The sequence below is a fragment of the Sinocyclocheilus rhinocerous genome, unplaced genomic scaffold, assembly GCF_001515625.1.
Source record: "Sinocyclocheilus rhinocerous isolate Xijiao unplaced genomic scaffold, SAMN03320098_v1.1 scaffold438, whole genome shotgun sequence".
Lineage (NCBI taxonomy): Eukaryota > Metazoa > Chordata > Actinopteri > Cypriniformes > Cyprinidae > Sinocyclocheilus > Sinocyclocheilus rhinocerous.
The window spans coordinates 188,560-209,322 of NW_015634015.1; the positions used below are offsets into that span (position 1 = coordinate 188,560).

A 20,763-nucleotide genomic window follows, 5' to 3' on the forward strand; every position below is an offset into this window, starting at 1 on the left:
GGGTCTGTGGGGGTCCATGTGTGGGGGTGGAGGGGGGAGGTGTAGGGGTCATGACTTGACCCTGAGGAGACGCAATCTGAAGTAAGCCTTCACCGTGACCTCCCTGCATCGGCATCATAGAGCCTGAAGCTGAAAGACATGAGAGTTTGGAAGATGACACTGTGATTACAACAGCTGAGAGTCCTGTGTGGCCAGCGGTCAGCACTTACCGGTGGGGGAGAGGGGCATGTTGGAGTAAAGGGTGACCGGTGGGGGCGCGCGGCTGGGTTCTGAAGGCAGCTGTAGAGGAGGCAGTGGCTGGCCGTAGTGGTCCGGAGGAGGGAGTTTCATCGCCCCCTGGTGGTCCTGCTGAGGAGGCAGGCCTGGGGGAACGTCCATCTGGATGCAGTCGTGGCTGTACTCTTCCTTTATTAGTCTGCCAGTGGGACCTACATACCAGCCAGAGGACAAATTGAGTCAGCGTGTTCTTTTAATAGCTAAATAAAAAGGACATTAAAATCATTGTCAAATACACAATGCTGGTTTTACATCTGCAACAAAGTAATACTGAGTAAATCGTGAATATTCAATATGTGACTCAGCTCTGAGATTCATTGGCTGGAACAGTTGTGTGATTGCGGCACACATACCTGGCGCGCTCACTGGCGTCTGTGCGGTGCACATTACTGAGCTGACCCAGGCAGAAGCGGTCTCCTCCTGAGGGGTCCACATACCCGTCAATCGTCACCACCGGACAACTGGACAGCACTTTAAACATCTCCCCCACCTGCACATCCATCTCGAAGTACGAGATGGAGCACCAGAACTCAGGACCTGTGGATGCACTCTTGATCAATTTAATGTGTCCTTGCTGAATAGAAGTATTAATTTCTTTTAAAATTCTATTAAATTGTGTGTTTTAGTGGGGAGAAGACTATATAAAGTATAAACCTGGATGGTTGGAGACTGGAGGGGGGAAAGACGCTGAACTGTGATGCTGAGACCCTGATAGAGAAAGAAATAATAATGGATTGATTCAGTTCTATTCAAAATAATGGTATATTTGCAAACATGTTTGTAGCAGTGTTTAAGGCAAGCGTACAGAAGTGTGGGTGGTGGAGAGGAGGCTGGTGGCCGCGTCCGTTTTGCTGGGGTCCTAAAGGAGTGTAGGAAGCTGTGCTGCTGCCTGTCCAGGTTGCTGCAGCAATTTAGAGATTAGAAAGGTTTTGTATATGAAGCAGTGAAAAGATCATAACACCTAAACAGGCATGACACGACAAGTTTCCAGCGACAAGTATTTTATCTGTCTACACTGAAAGAGAAAGTACATGCCGAAGCCACGGCCAATATATGTGATGTTTGATATACAGCTTTGAGGAGAGCAGTTTGGATCAGTGAGATTTCACTGTGGGCGGGGCTACAGAAACAGAAACCAAGATGTTATTATTAACTAATACTAAAATTATTAAAAAGGTTTCATTAATTGAAATAAAGCTGAAATTAAATCATAAATGTTAGATGAAAAACACAAACTACTAACACTACAACTAAAATTTTAAAAAAAATGTAAAGCTAAAGAAAAATATATAAAAAGTAATAATAATAAAAAAGTCAAAAACACATAAGAAAATTACTAAAATGTAAACAAAATTTTAAATAAAACTGAAAATGTAAAAATAAAGGTAATAAAGAATATAAATAACTTTAATAATACATTAAAAATACTAAATAATAATAATATTAATTGACAGAAACAGGTTTTATTTATTGAATAACATAATAGTATAAAAATAATACTTAAATAACTTATTACTACAGGGTATCTGCAGGATTTTTAAAATCAAATTTCAGACTTTTTAAAACCTTTTTAAGGCCTGCACAAATAAAATTAATACCATATGAGCACTTTAGGGCAATGTCTATGGTAACACATTAAACTGTAAATATGAGCTTTATTTACAGTTTAGATACAGGTTTTCACAAAAACAAAATGTTTTGTAAAATGATAAACTTCACATTTCAGCCTTTGAACAATTTTGGTTTTAAAGAGATTGTTTAAAGAGAGATTGTTTAATTTAAACAATTATTATTAATCAATTATTATATTAAATAACATAAATATATCTTAATTATTTAGATTTTTATAATGCTTTAGCATTAGCTTCTTGTCGATCCACTGGTTCACATTTATAACTGTGCGTTTGCTGCAGTGCATATGGGTCGATTTTCGCATTGGTCTGAACAAAAACAGCAGACGGGCTTACTGAAAATGCAAATTCAGGTTACACTTTATATTAAGGTGTCCTTGTTACAGTGTAATTATATATTTAAGTACTGAGTAATATTAATTAACTACTTGTACTTACTATATGGTTAGAGTTAGGATTAGGGTTTGGCTTAGGGTTACTTGCTTGTACATTTATATTTATTCATTTAGCAGACGCTTTTATCCAAAGCGACTTACAATTGGGGAATACATCAAGCGATTCATCTTAAAGAGGCAAATAGACACAGGAAGTGCTCATCATACCAAGTTTCAAGCATTGTTCAAATAAGTACAAACTAGACAGGGAAAGATTAAAGAAAAGAGAGAAAAAAAAATGTGTTTTAAGGATGAAGTCAAATAGTGTAATTATGCATAATTTATTGTTATTATAACCTTAATCAGAAAATGATGTACATGTAAACAAGGTATTTGTAACACTGGTCAAAAACTCAAATTAACACAAACTTATTGTTATCACTAAATGAATGTATCACTAGTCGCGTTGTGATTGGTTAGGACGTGGTGTGATACTCACTGTGTAAGGAGCCTTGCGTCTGGGAGTGTTTGGAGCTGTTGTAGCCGTTCTGGTTGGGTGGAGACTGCGGTGGGACGGGGGTCTGTGGGGGTCCATGTGTGGGGGTGGAGGGGGGAGGTGTAGGGGTCATGAGTTGACCCTGAGGAACGTCCATCTGGATGCAGTCGTGGCTGTACTCTTCCTTTATTAGTCTGCCAGTGGGACCTACATACCAGCCAGAGGACAAATTGAGTCAGTTCATTAAAAAAAAAAAAAATCACAGATTCATTTGGGACTTAATTGAATCAGTGAATCTTTTTTGAACCTGTGTGGAATGGCAAGTAATGTTTTTGTTGAAAAACGTAAAATAACACTGTTTATCATCATGTTCAATATTTCATAATTTCGTAACTTTATCGGTTCATTAATAAATATTTCAATAAATAAATTTATATTTTTAAAAATATATATATTTTAGAAATTGTATCATTTATCATTTGATTTAATGTAATAAAAAAAAAAATTTTTAAAGTTAAAAGTCTGATGTAATTACATTTTTAATAATCATGTTTCTTGAACAGCAAGTCATCATATTAGAATGATTTCTGAAGGATTTTATTAACTTTGCATCACAGAAATAAATTACATTTTAAAATATTCAAATAGAAAAACGGTCATTTGAAATTTTAATAATATTCTACAATATTACTGTTTCTGATCAAATAAATGCAGCCTTGGTGAACATAAGAGACTTCTTAATTCTTAATTATTTATAATTAAAAATATTCATTATTCTAAACATTTGAACCATAGTGCGTGTGTGTGTGTGTGTGTGTTTAGCATAGCTATGACAGAAAACACTGGCATCTAACAATGCCCTGGGAAAAAAACAGTTAATCTTAAAAAATAAATTCTGTGTCCTAAACTCCTGAAACATTGGTGTCTCATATTTTAGAGCAGTCAGTGCATTTTGGGAAAGAAATCAATTAAATCTGTATGTGTGAGTAAAAATTCAGATGTAACCCCCTTTGTAACCGTTAACATTTTCAGAAGTAACTGTAATTTAATTACACTTTTTTCTTCGTAACTGTAACTGATTAGTATTACATTTATTTTGTAATTAAATTACGGAATTCCTTTACATTTAACTAGTTACTCCCCAACACTGATTATTGCATAACTTACCCGTGTTTTGAAGACTGAGACCAACTTGAGATGAGAGAAAGAAAAAAAAGAGAAAAACTTATTACAAGTTTTCCTGCACTGACAGAAAAGCATGAGACTGTATTTTTGCAGACTCAGGAAGTGCTGCACACAGCACAGTAATGTCTTGGTGCATGGTGATGAATGAAAGGACAGCAGACTCACCGATGCCTGGTGACACCACTCTCTCATAATGGTAAGGGTTGACACAGACATTATCGTATTTGAGGTCAAATGCGTACTGACAGAATTTCACATGCTTCAGCTCGTTCTTGTGAAGGTCAGGCCAGCGCCACAACCGCGCATAGATTACATGAGGAAAACCTTTACGCCCAGCAACCTACAGAAAGAAAACATGAGGAATGAGGATTACAACATAGTACAATAATACTGAAGAAGGAAAAATAATCTGTTAAGTACTGCACAATAATAATGTAGATATTAACCAGTCGTGGGAAATTTTTCAAACCAATTAAAACTTTGAATGTTCCAAGCGTTAATATAAAACCTGTATTAGTGGTTTAAATATTTCACACAATTCAATTCAGATCATTTTCTAAATTATTGTCGAAATGATGCAGGCAGTCATACACCATGATACCTGAAACATGATTTCAGGTCATGATTTGGTTTAATTTGATTGTTTTCATAATCATTAAAGCATGCCTTATCAAACACAAACAATTTTAATCTATTACTAAATTATGTGATCACTACAGTGTTATTTTAATATTTACTAACTAATTATAGTTTAATAAATTATAATAAACTACAATAAATTATAGCATTTTTTTCATTTTAAATTTGGCTTAAGTTTTAGTACTTTTATGTGCTTTTTATGTGTTTCTTAACAATAACTCTACCTAGCATATTTAATTTATTATTATTCAGTTTTTTTTATGTATTAGACATTATATTAATAAATGTATATATTTATATTAATGAATTTCAGTTTTTTATTTTTCCATCTAGTATTTATATTTTATTTTATTTCAGGCTTATTTCAATAACTTTCAAAACTACATTTGAAAGTTAGTTTTAGCTTTAGTTAATAATAATATTGCATTTAATGTATTATAATGATGTATTTTTATTTTTTTATTAGTGCTGTCAAACGATTAATCGCGATTAATCGCATCCAAAATAAAAGTTTTTGTTTACATAATATATGTGTGTGCACTGTGTATATTTATTATGTATTTATAAATACAGACACATACAGTATATATTTCAAAAACATTTACATGTATATATTTATATTCATATAATTTATATTATATATAAATATATTTAAAATATAAACAACTTATTTTTCTTAAATATATACAAGCATGTGTTTGTATTTATAAATACATAATAAATATACACAGTACACATACATATATTATGTAAACAAAAACTTTTATTTTGGATGCGATTAATCGCGATTAATCATTTGACAGCACTATTTTTTATACATATTAGCATATTTAAACTGTGTGAAATACATGTGATTGTAAAATCACAATTTTTAAAACCTAAATTTTTTAGTTTTATATAATGTAATTCATTATAGTTGACTATCGATTCCTCACACTCTTCAGCAAAGGCATTGTTTTAAATTTTACTTTTGGCCTGCATGTCTATTATTGAAAGATGGGAACCGAGATCAGGAACTGAACAAGCTCATGTTGCCCATACGAGTGAAGCGGCTCAGTGCATTGGATCACATGACCAAACGCAACGCCACTCTAACAAGCACAAGTCAAACTTCTGCTAAAGACACACCAAAATGACCAAAATGTTTTAAAGGGGTCATATGATGCGATTTCAATTCTCCTTTCTCTTTGGAGTGTTACAAGCTGTTTGTGAATATATAAGATCCCTAAAGTTGCAAAGACTAAAGTCTCAAATCCAAAGAGATATTCTTTATAAACGTTAAGAGTCAGCCACACCTACCTAAAACGGCTCGCTCTAACACCCCCCACATATTTACCTCACTATGTGGGAAGATTTGCATAACGCCGCCCAAATGTTCACGCAAAGAAAGAAGGCGTAACTTTATTGTTGCTGCCAACACCATGTTGTGAAGACGCTGTGTGTTTCGTTGTGAAAGCGAAACTACTTTGTTTGTGTACAGTATGTGGAAAATAATGTGTTTTTTGAACCTTAAACCACATAAACACATTTCATTACACCAAATAATCTTCTTTTTAGCAGCATCATATGACCCCTTTAACACAGCACGTATGTGACAGGAACGCAGTAGTATGACAAAAGAGCGTCACATGATCCTGAAAGCACATTGAGCGTAAGGTCATGTGTTGAGTTTTGAGTGTGTATCACAGCTGCCCGTATGTGTTTGGAGGAACGGGGCAGCAGGAGGACGCGTGTTATATGATAATCCTCTGTAGATTAACACTAGAGGCATGACGCTACAGTTGTGCGCTAGCAGCATGATACGAGAGAGAGCTGAGCAGAGGGATAAATCCAGCTGTCAGTGCCTTTCTGTAGTGCAGACGCACTGAAACAGACACAAATGTGGTGGGGCTGCTAACCAAAAGAGCCAGGGTTCAAACCTCAGAGCGGACAATAGAGTCTCGCTGGTCACTAAAGCCTACTTACACCAGGTGGACATCTCCATTACATTATATATAAAAATGCTAATATTATTCATTATTAAAAATTACATTAAAACTTGAAAAGTCAACTTGTTTGTCTTTATAAAACCTACATATTGAAACACATCTGACAAACATTGGTGAACATGTTCTGATGAATAATACTACCAAACATCTACTAACGCAATAACCATGTGCTAGTGATTTTACTGTGGTTTTGGGATGTTGTTGCTTTACAAAACGCTTAAAATTCCCTTAACGTAGAGATATGTATCGGGGGTAAAATCCACAAGATCGAAGATCAACTTGATGTTTATTTCTAAATATCAAAAAATGATGTTCACATTCATTCATTGTGGAACAAAATGTAGGAATATTCTTCATTCCCGTTTTAATAGCATTAAATATCTTGATGGATATCAACATCCAAACCAGAAAGAACCAGAAAGATAAACCAGAAAGACACTAATGAAAAAGAAGCACACTCTAATATAAAACAATATAGCAGGTCCCACTTTTTTTTAATATAGGTGTCTTTAAATATTTGTATGTACTTAATAATAATAATAATAAAATTAATTGTTAGGCACACTGTACTTATTGTGTTCATGTTTAATTGCAAAACACTTTTTAAATTGAAATTAAATGCAAGTACATAGTAGTTAAGGACACTTAATATAAAGTGGGGCCTATAGTATTATATAATAATATAGTATTATTTTAATTAAGTATATGTAATGTTTTCAGACCATTTTTGCATGTTAATTGCAATTAAATGAAAATGTATTACAGTTCAAATTTATATTGAATGCATGGCTGACCTTTAGAGTGCTTTTCGACACAATTAGGATTTCATAATTACTTCTATTGTCTTTGCAATATGGTTAAAATGTACTGCTGAATGCAAAACCTTTATGATAAACTAAAATATAATTGAATGTAATTTCTATTGAATCTTGTATGTCATGTATTTAAATATATTTGTAATTGCACATTTGTAATGATGAAGTTGCAATTTAGCACGTTATATTAACATTAAATATTAAATATATTAATATTCGTCGCATTAATATTTGTGCATTTAATGTGAATATATTAACATTAAATGAAATGTTGAATAACACACTACAGTTAAAATTATAATCAAGTACTTTACATGTGCTTTAGTATGTTAGTCAACACATCGAAATAAATGTATTTCTTTAAAGCACGATAAAAAATTATTAAAACATAATGATTTAAAATGTACTTGAAAGTCAACATTTTGATTTGCCATGGAAGTCATGGAAGAGAACTCTCTTTGAGTACACTTTTGTAACCTTATATTATCTGCAAGTTCATATTTTTAAACATACTTTTAAGATTTGAAGTACAACTACAAGCGCACATTAAATGCAATTAGGTAAACACAAAAATAAATTAATACATTTAAAAAATATCTATAAATTATCATTTTAAAAATCCTATACCAAGTAATATAGTTTATTACTTTAGATTGCATCATAAAGATTCATACTTGGTGCAATAATAATGTTTGTGATAAGAATATTGGTGATAAACAGATAATAATATCTGTGCAGTCAGAGGTGTGCATGTATCATACAGCTATTTTACAATAGTAACTTGCTCTCCCATGCTCTCACTGTCTATGATAAGGTCAATAAAAGTGACGCATTATGTCTTCACTCAGTAGTTCGGCTTTACTGCACCAGATTCTCTGTTACTGCACATACATGGCTTTTTTCCCTTGTGTTGCCTGGATATCATCACATCTTGTGTGTAAAAAATAGCACGGACTATATACAAGCAGCCCTTCTACACAGAGGAAAAAATAGACGGCCTTAAGTTAACCCGGCCCCTTTCCTGTGTTTTAGACAAAACAACCTTCACAGCCTCTCCTCCACCCCTCCCTCTAAATCTGCCCATACCGAAGGGAGGGGAAACTGCGCAGACGCCGTCCTCCTCCATATAAACCACCACTTTTACTTTGAGGTTGTTGAGGTTTACAGATGAATGTCTCTCTTTGTAGCTGCTGTCAATCATCTAGTATCCATGGAGACCGATGCTACAGGCAGGAAGCTATCAGCATTGGCTGAAGCTGCGACTGCATCCGTCTCTCATATGAAAGCCGTATGTTCAGATGTGGGTGGTGTGGACGCGATTAGCAACACCCAATCACTACGTTTATTCAACGGACAATGCCTTGATTATTTACACTGTCTGGCTTTATTTATCGCAGGATTTACAAATAGATTAGGAGAAACACAATTGTGTGAACAATGTAGGAAAACACACTTTCCAATGTTATTCTAGACTGGGGAAAGGGACTTTATACAGTGGTTGACTGATATAAGTTTTAAAACGGCGGATGCCAAAACCGATATCTATAGAGCGGGACAGACGATGAATCTTAGATAGAATCTACAAAGCTTTTTGTATTTTCTGGGCTGTTTTTCCAAGGAAAATCTGTGGTATGGATTTAAATATGGTAAAAACATGTGATTACTACACTTCCATTGCTTATGACTTGTATTTGCCATCGATATAAGTTCTATGTGTGGTTTTATTCAAAAATTTGGGGTCAGTAAGATTTTTTTTTTTTTTTATTAATACAGTGATGCATTAATTTAATCAAAAGCGACAGTAAAGACATTTATAATGTTACGTTAATAATCAAGTTACTTGAGCATCAGATCAGCATATTAGAATGATTTCTGAAGGATCGTGTGACACTGAAGACTGGAGTAATGATGCTGAAAATTCAGCTTTGCATACAAAAAATCTATTATATTTTTAAATATATGTGCAAATAGAAACTTGTTATTTTAAATGGTAATAATATTTCACAAAATTGCTGTCTTTGCGGAATTTATGATCAAATAAATGCAGCCTTGGTGAGAGACTTCGTTCAAAAATATTAAAAAAAAATTACCAACACCAAACCTGGGAGGAGGAGTGTACAGTATATAGAATAGAATTTATTGATCCTAAATTAGATGTGAATTTTAAATTTGTGGGAATTATAGGAATTATTTTATACAATATTTACTCAGAAAAGAGAATCAATCTGTTGTAGTTTGCGTGAACAAAATGTTATTTATTTATTTATTTACTTTATGTTTTGTTTCATTCGTGTTTCATTTGTAACTGCTGTCACAAATTAATGAATCGGAATCATGACCAAAACATAGCTATCTCCATAAAATATTGGATTTCTTACATTTGAAACCATTTGGGTATGCAGGGGAGTATTTATTTATTATTATGCTTTATTTACTCTTTTACATATTTACATCTATATTTATGCTATATTACGTTTTCTTTCTTTTTTTTTTTAAGTATACATTGTTCATTGACAGCACTAAACGGCCAATAATCGACTTGGCCAATCTAGCCTATTGCTAGTTTTTTGTGACAAAGACACATCCTCACTGAATGACCGCTGTGTCATGTCCACAAACCTTCATCAAACCTTCACACTGACAGAATGACAACCTAAAACAGCAATTCAGTGCCTGTCTGAAAAAGCCATCTAACACTGAGTAAAGCAGACAAGAAAAACCTGCCAAATGAAGACATGACTCATCCATTCAGTCCATTCAGCCTTAACATTTGGAGGGATTCCTGGAATTCACTGCATTAAAGCGAATGTTAATGGTTGAGCGTCAGTTACTGTAAGCGTGGTTCACCTGTAGGCGTCCGTCCAGCGTCCTCTGGATGGTCACGCACTTGCTTGGATGGACTCCGTTGGTGGTGATGGCGGTGATGAGGGAGTCCAGCTCGTCCTTCTTCTCCTTCAGTTTCTTGACCAGGCTCTCGATGGCACGCTTGGCGAAGCCCTCGTTTTCGCCGCCCTGCCTGTGGCACATGAGGCTGTGCACGATACTGAGGCAGGCGTCATTACTGTTGGGAGAGTTCACGGACATCCTGCTGCTCTGACAGATGGGAAAACAGAACAGCAGCATCAACACACGACACTTACACGCTGCATCTAGTGTGCCAACACACTGTCAGTGCCGTAGTAATGCTGCATGGACATTAGTGGTAGAATCGCTCAATATATCATAGCTATAATTATGCTCAGTTTCCTAAAATAGTTCACCCACAAATGAAAATTCTGTCATTAATTACTCACCCTCATGTCGTTCCAAACCCGTAAGACCTTCGTTCATCTTTGGAACACAAATGTAAGATATTTTTGATGAAATCCGAGAGCCTGCATAGACAGCAATGCAACTGACACATTCAAGGCCCAGAAAGGTAGTAAGGACATCGTTAAAATAGCCCATGTGAGGAGGAGTGTACAGTATATAGAATAGAATTTATTGATCCTAAATTAGATGTGAATTTTAAATTTGTGGGAATTATAGGAATTATTTTATACAATATTTACTCAGAAAAGAGAATCAATCTGTTGTAGTTTGCGTGAACAAAATGTTATTTATTTATTTATTTACTTTATGTTTTGTTTCATTCGTGTTTCATTTGTAACTGCTGTCACAAATTAATGAATCGGAATCATGACCAAAACATAGCTATCTCCATAAAATATTGGATTTCTTACATTTGAAACCATTTGGGTATGCAGGGGAGTATTTATTTATTATTATGCTTTATTTACTCTTTTACATATTTACATCTATATTTATGCTATATTACGTTTTCTTTCTTTTTTTTTTTTAAGTATACATTGTTCATTGACAGCACTAAACGGCCAATAATCGACTTGGCCAATCTAGCCTATTGCTAGTTTTTTGTGACAAAGACACATCCTCACTGAATGACCGCTGTGTCATGTCCACAAACCTTCATCAAACCTTCACACTGACAGAATGACAACCTAAAACAGCAATTCAGTGCCTGTCTGAAAAAGCCATCTAACACTGAGTAAAGCAGACAAGAAAAACCTGCCAAATGAAGACATGACTCATCCATTCAGTCCATTCAGCCTTAACATTTGGAGGGATTCCTGGAATTCACTGCATTAAAGCGAATGTTAATGGTTGAGCGTCAGTTACTGTAAGCGTGGTTCACCTGTAGGCGTCCGTCCAGCGTCCTCTGGATGGTCACGCACTTGCTTGGATGGACTCCGTTGGTGGTGATGGCGGTGATGAGGGAGTCCAGCTCGTCCTTCTTCTCCTTCAGTTTCTTGACCAGGCTCTCGATGGCACGCTTGGCGAAGCCCTCGTTTTCGCCGCCCTGCCTGTGGCACATGAGGCTGTGCACGATACTGAGGCAGGCGTCATTACTGTTGGGAGAGTTCACGGACATCCTGCTGCTCTGACAGATGGGAAAACAGAACAGCAGCATCAACACACGACACTTACACGCTGCATCTAGTGTGCCAACACACTGTCAGTGCCGTAGTAATGCTGCATGGACATTAGTGGTAGAATCGCTCAATATATCATAGCTATAATTATGCTCAGTTTCCTAAAATAGTTCACCCACAAATGAAAATTCTGTCATTAATTACTCACCCTCATGTCGTTCCAAACCCGTAAGACCTTCGTTCATCTTTGGAACACAAATGTAAGATATTTTTGATGAAATCCGAGAGCCTGCATAGACAGCAATGCAACTGACACATTCAAGGCCCAGAAAGGTAGTAAGGACATCGTTAAAATAGCCCATGTGTCATCAGTGGTTCAACTGTAGTAAATTAAGCTACGAGAATACGTTTCGTGCGCAAAGAAAACAAAAATATATCAACTTTATTCAACAATTTATTCTCTTCCGTGTCAGTCTTTGAACCACTGATGACACATGGGCTATTTTAACAATGTCCTTACTACCTTTCTGGGCCTTGAGGGTGAGTAATTAATGACAGAATTTTAATTTTTGGGTGAACTATCCCTTTAACTGTGCATGTCTTTTTAATTCCTTTTCCTGGATGTCAAGATGATGCTTTGTCATTTTGTATTGTTGTATTACATTTTGTATAAAAATGTCAGGCTTGTGGCAGTTTGATCAAATAATGAGTCTAAAAAAGATAATTTGTCACACTGGGAATGGAAGTTAAGTGCATTGGATTATGGGATACAGTATTCCATAAGGTGTGCTTTGACATATTACTGCACATTGTCTGCTCCATGTATACAAAAACTGCATATTTGCACAGCATGCATACCAAATACTGCGGAAATAGTAAGAGTAGTAAATTAGTATGCAATTCCAAATATTCCAAATGTTTAAAAAAGCCAAAAAGCAGTAACATTTAGTGTAAGGAGCCAGCCAACAAATGGCTTATGCTGCCTTCAAGTTCATCTGGGAAACTCATACTTCCAAGTCGGGCATTTGTTGTTATGAATTTGCATTTAAGATGTAGCCTAAACAAAACAAAGCAATTGTGAACAAAAAGTATATCTGAATTCACATTGATAAAACGACTGAAATACAGCATGTAAAATCAAAGCAACTTGCATTACTCCCTTGCATTATTGCTATCCTCTCACTGATCTCTATAGGTTACAGACAGGCCTATGATATCTATGTTATAGATCAGTGTTTCCACAATGTTCCCCTTGCAACATCACAACTCGGCAACTCGTGTTTAATCAAGAAATTTGATTTTCTGCACTCGTAAATATGACTTTGCTTGGTCAGAACTTGTAATTAGGACATTTCCGACTTCACTTGAAGGCCACATACTCCCAGTTTTCCACGCACAATAAAGTGAGATAGGAAAAAAAACTGCATATGCTGCAAGTGACCGAGGTGGTTTATACAGCAGTGATGAGCTTGAATTTGTATTCTGTACATAAGAAGCAGAAATGTCATTTTTCGGTGATGAAAACCCCTGTGATCTTTGCATGAGATGTTGCAAGTGCAAAAGTGCAAGATTTCTAGAGTGCAGTGGTAATTGAGAGCTGGTGGAGCGCTGACGGATCCTGACACTTCAGATCTCTGAACATCATCAACTCTAATCTGGGGGGAGCGTCTCCGAGACCCTTATTATCAGATTCAGCGATGCTCTCCATGTCTGCGCAAGTGGCCCTTGAGGCAGAGCACCAGAGGAACAACTTTACATTAAGATAGAATGTACAATGCTATCAGATGAAGTGATTTAATACGCTGTAATATTTGAGAAAGCGGTTTCTTTTTAGCTTCTTCTGACAGAAACACTCATGCATTATTCCTCTCTTCTTATCTGGGTGTATTACTCTGTTATTTCATCATATGTAGTACAGTGTACTTGACTAAAGCATGGCGGCCTGATTCTAGAGGACATTCGGATCCAAACCCAGCTTTAGATATCACATAATAACGAAACCCCAAGGTTTATGGTCCCATTTTAAGACGCAGACTTTCATTAACAGATTTAACATGCAATATTGTATATATTAGGCTACATGAAATAATAATAGCCTAACATCAGGCCTAATTCAATAGAAAGCCCTAATGTTTAAACTACACAATACCTCATCCAACACATTCCCAGCGTACTGTAGGATAATATTGCAGCTCATAAAATGTCATGCAAAGTTAAAGCCAAACTGTTGACTGCTCTGCAGGCAAACAAACACAGCGGTCACATGACGTCACCGAGTCCGCCGTCTAAACACTTCACGCGCTCCCGCTGCATAAGAGCGAGTTAAGGTGACATGCAAACCAACTAACTAGTCGGGTCAATCAAATCAAGGCGAACTGTTGAATGAACAGCCTCCTGCTCGCGAACTTGCTGTGAGAGGGTGGACATGTCGGCGTCTCGAGACAGTATTCAAACGCTAGACAGTTCCGAAATATTTCAAAGCTCAGACAAGGGCAAAGATGGGTTATTACGACACGGCCAGACGCAATATGCTCCCTAACGAGCGAAATGTATCGCAGAATCCGCTCAGTTTCTGCTACGGTCTCGAACGGTGCAACGTGCATCTAAAGATGAATAAAACAGACGCACAAAAGATGTCAAAATACTCACACATCGGTCGTATTGTTGGAGAATAGCGAAAAGCTGTCTTCTGGACAAGGACGGAGAGGTAGTAAATCGTGCCCCCTTCCCCCTCCAGCATCTAATTTGAGTGTATCGGAGTCGATAGCGGACTACCAGGCTCGCTGTCTCCGCATCCTGGCCGCTCGCTACAATAACAAAAGCGGGTAGACATTGTGCGAGTGAGCGTCTCGCCCGGCTCCAGCCAATAGGAGGGCGAGTCTCAAAAGGACGGCGGCGCTCAGCCAATCACGACGCGGCTCTCACGGCTGGGCCCCAGGGCCGAGGTCTGTCTGGGTCGCGTCTGGACTGACATATCGATATATATATATATAATAAGAAAATGTATAATTTTATTTGGAAGAATAGGGCACAATACTTAAATAGCGGTATATTAGGCAATTGATTTCATCAAGGTGGTTTAAATGCTACTGACTTTGAAGTTTCTAATACTATTTTTAAAATTAAATGGATTCAGAATGATATTAAATCTAATAACAAATTGTGGTATTATATCCCAAATTTAGTTTTTAATGGTTTGGCGGTATTACATGTCTCCTCAATTGTAACTTTGATATTAATAAAATCCCCATTAAGCTGTCTAACTTTCATAGGCAAGCTCTGTTATCCTGAGTGCTGGTGTACAAACAGACAACCAGAATTTATCTCCCCACAAATGTTTGATATGGAATAATAAAGATGTTAAATATAAGAATAAAACACTTTTTTTGAATATTGGTTTAGAAACATTTTATTGGTTGTTTCACTATGATGGTCGCTTACTTTCATATGGAGAATTTCTGGATAAATTCAAATATCTGCAAAGGATAAAATAGCCAATATCTCCCAAAGGATTATGCACTCGTCTTGTGATGCTACACCTTCTGGTCTCCTTCAGTTGTTGCGTGGTGCTAATGCTGTTGATTTGGATGTAACTATTGATTTTAGTTTAAGGTTAGATGGTATAAATATTGTTGATTAAAAATGCAATAATAATTTTCTTAGACATATTTGTCATTCACTTAGGATACCCCCAGCTAAAAGTTTCTGGAATTCACGCTTCCGGGACATTAAGTGCAGGCATTTTTGGTTTCCAGGAGATAATCTTATTGTGTCAATAAGATTCACGAGGTTTCATTTAAAATTATCCATCTTATTTACCCAGTAAATCAGGTTATAAAAAGATTTAAGAATGGTATTGATTTGAAATGTCAGTTTTGTAATTTGAATGATGAGACTATTTGTCACCTTTTTTTTTTTTTGAGGTCTTTTTTAAGGAGATCTCTGGAACTGACATTACTTTGGAGGACAAAAATATTGTATTTTTTATGATAAGCTTTTAGAAAATAAAAATTGTTTTGTTCTTAATTTATTATCTTAGGGAAATATCACATTCATGAATGTCGATGGGCAAAAAATACACCTAGTTTTATAAAATTTAAATTTGAGCTTTGTCAATATCTTAAATCATTGGAGGGTGTAAGGAACAGCAAAGCAAAAAAGACTATAAACTGATGCAAGGCCTTGAAATTCTATCCATTTTAAGAATTTTTGTATTAATTTTGCAGATAATAATAAGCCCCAAGAAGCCGTGGTTTACAGTGAATTTATAACAGCTAAGGGGCGTTGTTAGGCACGACGTGAAGCGTTTTTCACTGTAAACCACGGCTTCACTGGGTTTATTGCTTTTATAAAATGGTTATTCCATATACGTAGTAAGGTTTCACAAAATAAAACAGAGCAAATAAAGTGTAATGATATTAATAAAAACAGTATTCTTCCACCAAACAATATAGTTCCTCAGAAACAGTTGTGGTTCCAACAAAGTGGTTGCCAAGCAACACACATAAGTAAACAAAGGTGTATGTTTGTAGAGTAATTTACAACAGCTTCGAACGCGGCTCAACCAATCAGAATCAAGGACCGGAACTATCCGTTTTATAAATATGGATTTGACTTTAATACCCCTGTGTATATAGTTATTCATCCTTGTATTTTTTTGTCTTTAGTGGGCTTTTTTTATATTATTTATTTTATTATTATTTATTTTATTTTTTTTGTAATTTATATATGTTTTTACTTATTTTTTTGTTGTTATTATTATTATTATTATTATTCTGTACTAGAAAGGTGCGTTCCAAATCTCGTACTTATGCACTATTCTATGACGTTTTGTAGTATAAATAGTGCGAGTAGTGTGTTCACATTGCACTTTAAATACCAAGATGATGCACTTAAAGGGTCATGAGACCCTAAAGCACATTTTTTGAGATGTTAACATATATGTACAGGTTGCACATCAGTGAAAACAATAATATCACTCATTATGTCTGTTATTAAGGGAAAAGTGGTTATTTTTTTCTTTTTTTGGAGCAATTTCGTTCTTCCGGTTCTAAAAGCAAAGTAACCGAAAAAATGAAACTACATGGTTGAGTGCATAAGTATATAAACTGTGTCCCAAATGACCCACTATGCACTTATACACTATGTATTTATGCACTATGTACTCAAACATGTAGTGTATGAATTTAATAAAGCTTTTTTGTCATTCATAATCGGAGTCCTATAGCCCCTCCCCCTTCGCTACTTAATTAAAGCTGCGACAGTTGAGTGCATGAAGTGTCCAATATTCCACACTTCATTGTTTGGTTATTTAAGTGCATCATCCGGGTATTTAAAGTCTACTTTTTATTTTTGGATTTTCTGTGTGAACACACTACTCGCACTATTTATACTACAAAACGTCACCGAATAGTGTATAAGTACGCAATTTGGGACGCACTGATAGTGTATAAGTGCATAGTGCGTCATTTGGGATGCAGTTATTCTTTTTAAATCCCCACTGACAGCTTTAATGAAGGACTAATACAAAGGTGCCCAGAAGTCCACGTTGAAAATCTGGGATTTCGTTCATTTAAACCTTGAAATAAACAAAAGGTGTAGGGTTATAAAACAAAGAAAGCATAAAATACAAAAGATCAGATGTTCTAGCATTTTCACTACTTTTGGACACAAATAGATATATTTTACAGGAACAACATACAGTGACATGCACATCTTTTAGCCATGCTTGCATATGCAGTGAGCATCAAATATGAGCAGACTCCAAAAGGCTTTTACTCTTTCATTTTACTTGTTGCAGCAGTCAAGTGATTTCCAGCAATCTGTCTTTAATCTCTCATCAACGGAGCGACTTTTAGGAGGCCCCTCATATGATTCCAACTTCCTCCTTGATAGATTCCCTCCCTTGACCTTTCACCTGTCCTGAAATCTTTTCCTAACCCTCTCCCTTTCAGCTAAAACAAGAGGTCACCTTCATCTGCCCTTTCTCATATCCTCTTACAAAGCATCCACTATTTACAAGACACGTGCATGCCTAAGATTTTACGCTGATTCAATTATAATGCAATGCCATGCATTATAAACATCCATGCAGGATACCTGGGGAAGTTCATTTTCCCCCTAAAATTGTCATTTATATCTACACACTTGTATTGGCTTGATCTGTGACTTATATATAAGTAATTCTAACACTCTTAAATGGACAATAAAAGTTATGTTAATGAATAGTATTCAGTCTTCAGAGGCTAAATATCTATATGTAAAAAGTAAACAAATATTTTAAGATTCAAATATTTTAGAATATAAGTTTTGAATGTTTTTTTAAATGGATAGTGCACACAAAAATGAAAATTCTGTCGTCAAGTTACTCGCCATTCTAAGGACAAAAGAACTTGAGACATCACTTGCTCACTAGTGGATGCTCTGCAGTGAATGGGTGCCGTCAGAATGAGAGTCCAAACAGCTGATAAAAACATCACAATAATCCACACCACTCCAGTCCAACAATTAACATCTTGTGAAGTGAAAAGATGCGAGTTTGTAAGAAACATCAAGATGTACTGAACTTCAAACTGTTACTTCTGACTAAAATACAAATAATATTGCTTTCTCCAGTGAAAAAGTATTCTCGTTTGAATCAGGAGAGAAATATGTACATATAATATAAACATCATATAATATAAGTAAGCACCATTTATAAGCGAAAAGAGTCCAAAACAGTTCTAAATAATAAATGTTGGTGGATTTTGATGTAAGAACAATAGGGATGGACTTTTTCACTGGACATTAATATGGCGTTATTATGGACTCGTAGTTTGGCCAGAAGCAACCATGTAAAGTTACCAAGTCTTAATGATGGATTGTTTCTTACAAACACAGTTTTTCACTTCACAAGATGGTAACTGATGGACTGGAGTGGTGTGGATTACTGTGATGTTTTTATCAGCTGTTTGTACTCTCATCCTGACGGCACCCATTCACTGCAGAGGACCCAATAACAAGCAAGTGATGGAAAGCGAAATTTTTCCAAATCTGTTCTGATGAAGAAACAAACTCATCTACATCTTGGACGGCCTGAAGGTGAATACATATTCATTTTTGGGTGAATGATTCCTTTGAATACATTAAGCACATTTGCAACAGAAAATAATTTGATAAAAATGTGTACAGAGTCTAAACCCAAGAAAAAAATATGGTAAGACTGACAGTAGAATATTTGCAGGTAAATTAGACTAGATATTTTCTCGGACAGTTCTGATAAATAACAATAATTATTCAAATCCTACATTTGCAAATAATTAGCAAATCCACAGCATTGCATTTTTCAGCAACAGTTAAATTCATACAGACAAATATTTTATTAAAAAGTCATATGTTCAAGAAAGAAATGAGTGCATATTTACACTGCTGTCTCCCTGACTCCTCTTAAGTGAACTGACATTAATGCTGCAGTGTTCTGCTAGCAGTGCTTTGCATAGCCCAGCGCCCTTTAATGATGAGAGGAAGATTCTGCAAATCTACAGCGTTGGTCCTTGGCATTGAGCACAGTGTAATGGTGCATTCCCAAAATGTGAGATTTCGGACATCATGGTTTGCTGGGAGAGCGTGGGGTAAATGCTCCAGATGCCTCAAGCATGGTCTTCCTGCGTGCCGTCTCTTTAGCAACATTATGGTTCAGCCTTCGCAAACGCTCCTGCAACATAAAGATTGGAGAAGATGAAGAGGAAGACAGCAAGCAAACTGATGTTTTATATTCAAAGTCTCAGTCTCTTACCTGTGCATTCTGGAGTATGTTGTTGACAAGCACCACTCTTCGCCTGGCATTAAGGAGTTTTTTCACATATGGGTCTAAATCTAGTGCCACCTTCTGGTGTTCGTTGATCCTACACAGCTCTGCAGAAGAAATGCTCACATGAGATGACATAATATTCATGAATTCTGCAGAAAGGGGCAGGAGAGTTGCATTATATATTTTGTAATATGGATGGATTACTAAATACTTACTAATACTGCAAATAGACACACAGTCACCTATTATATTCTTATATTCTATGCCAAAAGAAGTTATAGTCATAACATGTCACTTTCTAGGATGACAATATGTTCTATTTTTCCCTGACATGTCCCTGGCTGTGCTTTCTAAATTACCTTTAATGTGTGGGTTTTGTCTGTTTTCCTATTGATATACAATATACATACTCTACATATACATTGTATGTATGTGTATTTGCACTGCTTTGACGTTCTCTGTAGATCCCACCTTCTCGCATGCAGTAATTGGTCGATTATGTACAATGCCTGCACGCTATTGGTCAAACTACTTTTCATTCATTACCTTTTGCAAGTATGAAAACAATTGGAAATTTAGAAAGCACAGCCAGGACATTATGGGATCATTTTCCTGCCAAAAGTACAACTGTCGGCTGGGAAACATCTTGTATATAACATCAGACACCGTTATATGTGTCTGTCTGTCACTGCTGTACGCCTACCTGGCGATCCGCTAACGTTAAATGAGTAAATCGGTAAATAAATTTTGAATTAATGTAATGTTTTTGCATTGAAAACGATATTGCTACAGAGTAGACAGTTACAGAGGCCAGGTGGATGTGATATACACAATGATTTGTTGTGTTGTGTTTATTTGCATAGCTACATATATAATTGCCTAACACTATCATATTAATGTTTCAAATACATAAAGTTATACATAACAACAATATGAAAGTAAAACAGCCAGTAGGTGGCGGTAAGTTACTGTCTTTAGAATAAGACATTAAATCATTCATTCAAATGGCTGATTCATTCAGTGAGGAATAAAGCGAATCATTCAATACGAAAGGCTGCTGTGTTGCTTGTAGAGGACACTGTTCTGCTGTGGCTTTGTTTGGACTCTTTGTCGAAATAGAGCAAAATGAGAAAATAGTTA

The 20,763-nt window shown here is 35.8% G+C and overlaps 3 protein-coding genes across 3 annotated transcripts in view; all 3 read right to left on the reverse strand.

The window, feature by feature from the left end:
* The window catches only part of LOC107745035 (mothers against decapentaplegic homolog 4-like), a 13,316-nt gene extending 10,396 nt beyond the window's left edge, over positions 1-2,920 (reverse strand). Inside the window, exons 1-5 of the mRNA XM_016558865.1 lie at positions 2,781-2,920; positions 1,082-1,177; positions 931-984; positions 210-428; positions 3-129 (exon numbers count right to left, since the gene is read on the reverse strand). Of these exons, the coding sequence (XP_016414351.1) occupies positions 3-129; positions 210-428; positions 931-984; positions 1,082-1,177; positions 2,781-2,910 (626 nt within the window). The 5' untranslated portion in view covers positions 2,911-2,920. The remainder of the gene's footprint in view (positions 1-2; positions 130-209; positions 429-930; positions 985-1,081; positions 1,178-2,780) is intronic.
* LOC107745047 (mothers against decapentaplegic homolog 4-like) lies at positions 2,911-14,784 on the reverse strand (the record flags this gene model as incomplete). The annotated part of the gene is made up of 5 exons (XM_016558877.1): positions 14,484-14,784; positions 11,597-11,837; positions 4,128-4,302; positions 3,945-3,968; positions 2,911-2,984 (listed from the first exon to the last, which is right to left on the reverse strand). Coding segments are annotated over exons 2-5 (510 nt in total), but the record flags the coding sequence as incomplete, so codon positions are not given.
* A 3,983-nt stretch (positions 14,785-18,767) lies between these two features.
* LOC107745054 (SNARE-associated protein Snapin-like) overlaps positions 18,768-20,763 on the reverse strand; it is a 16,026-nt gene continuing 14,030 nt past the window's right edge. The window contains exons 3-4 of the mRNA XM_016558882.1: positions 19,609-19,727; positions 18,768-19,527 (exon numbers count right to left, since the gene is read on the reverse strand). Coding sequence (XP_016414368.1) covers positions 19,420-19,527; positions 19,609-19,727 — 227 coding nt within the window. The 3' untranslated portion in view covers positions 18,768-19,419. The remainder of the gene's footprint in view (positions 19,528-19,608; positions 19,728-20,763) is intronic.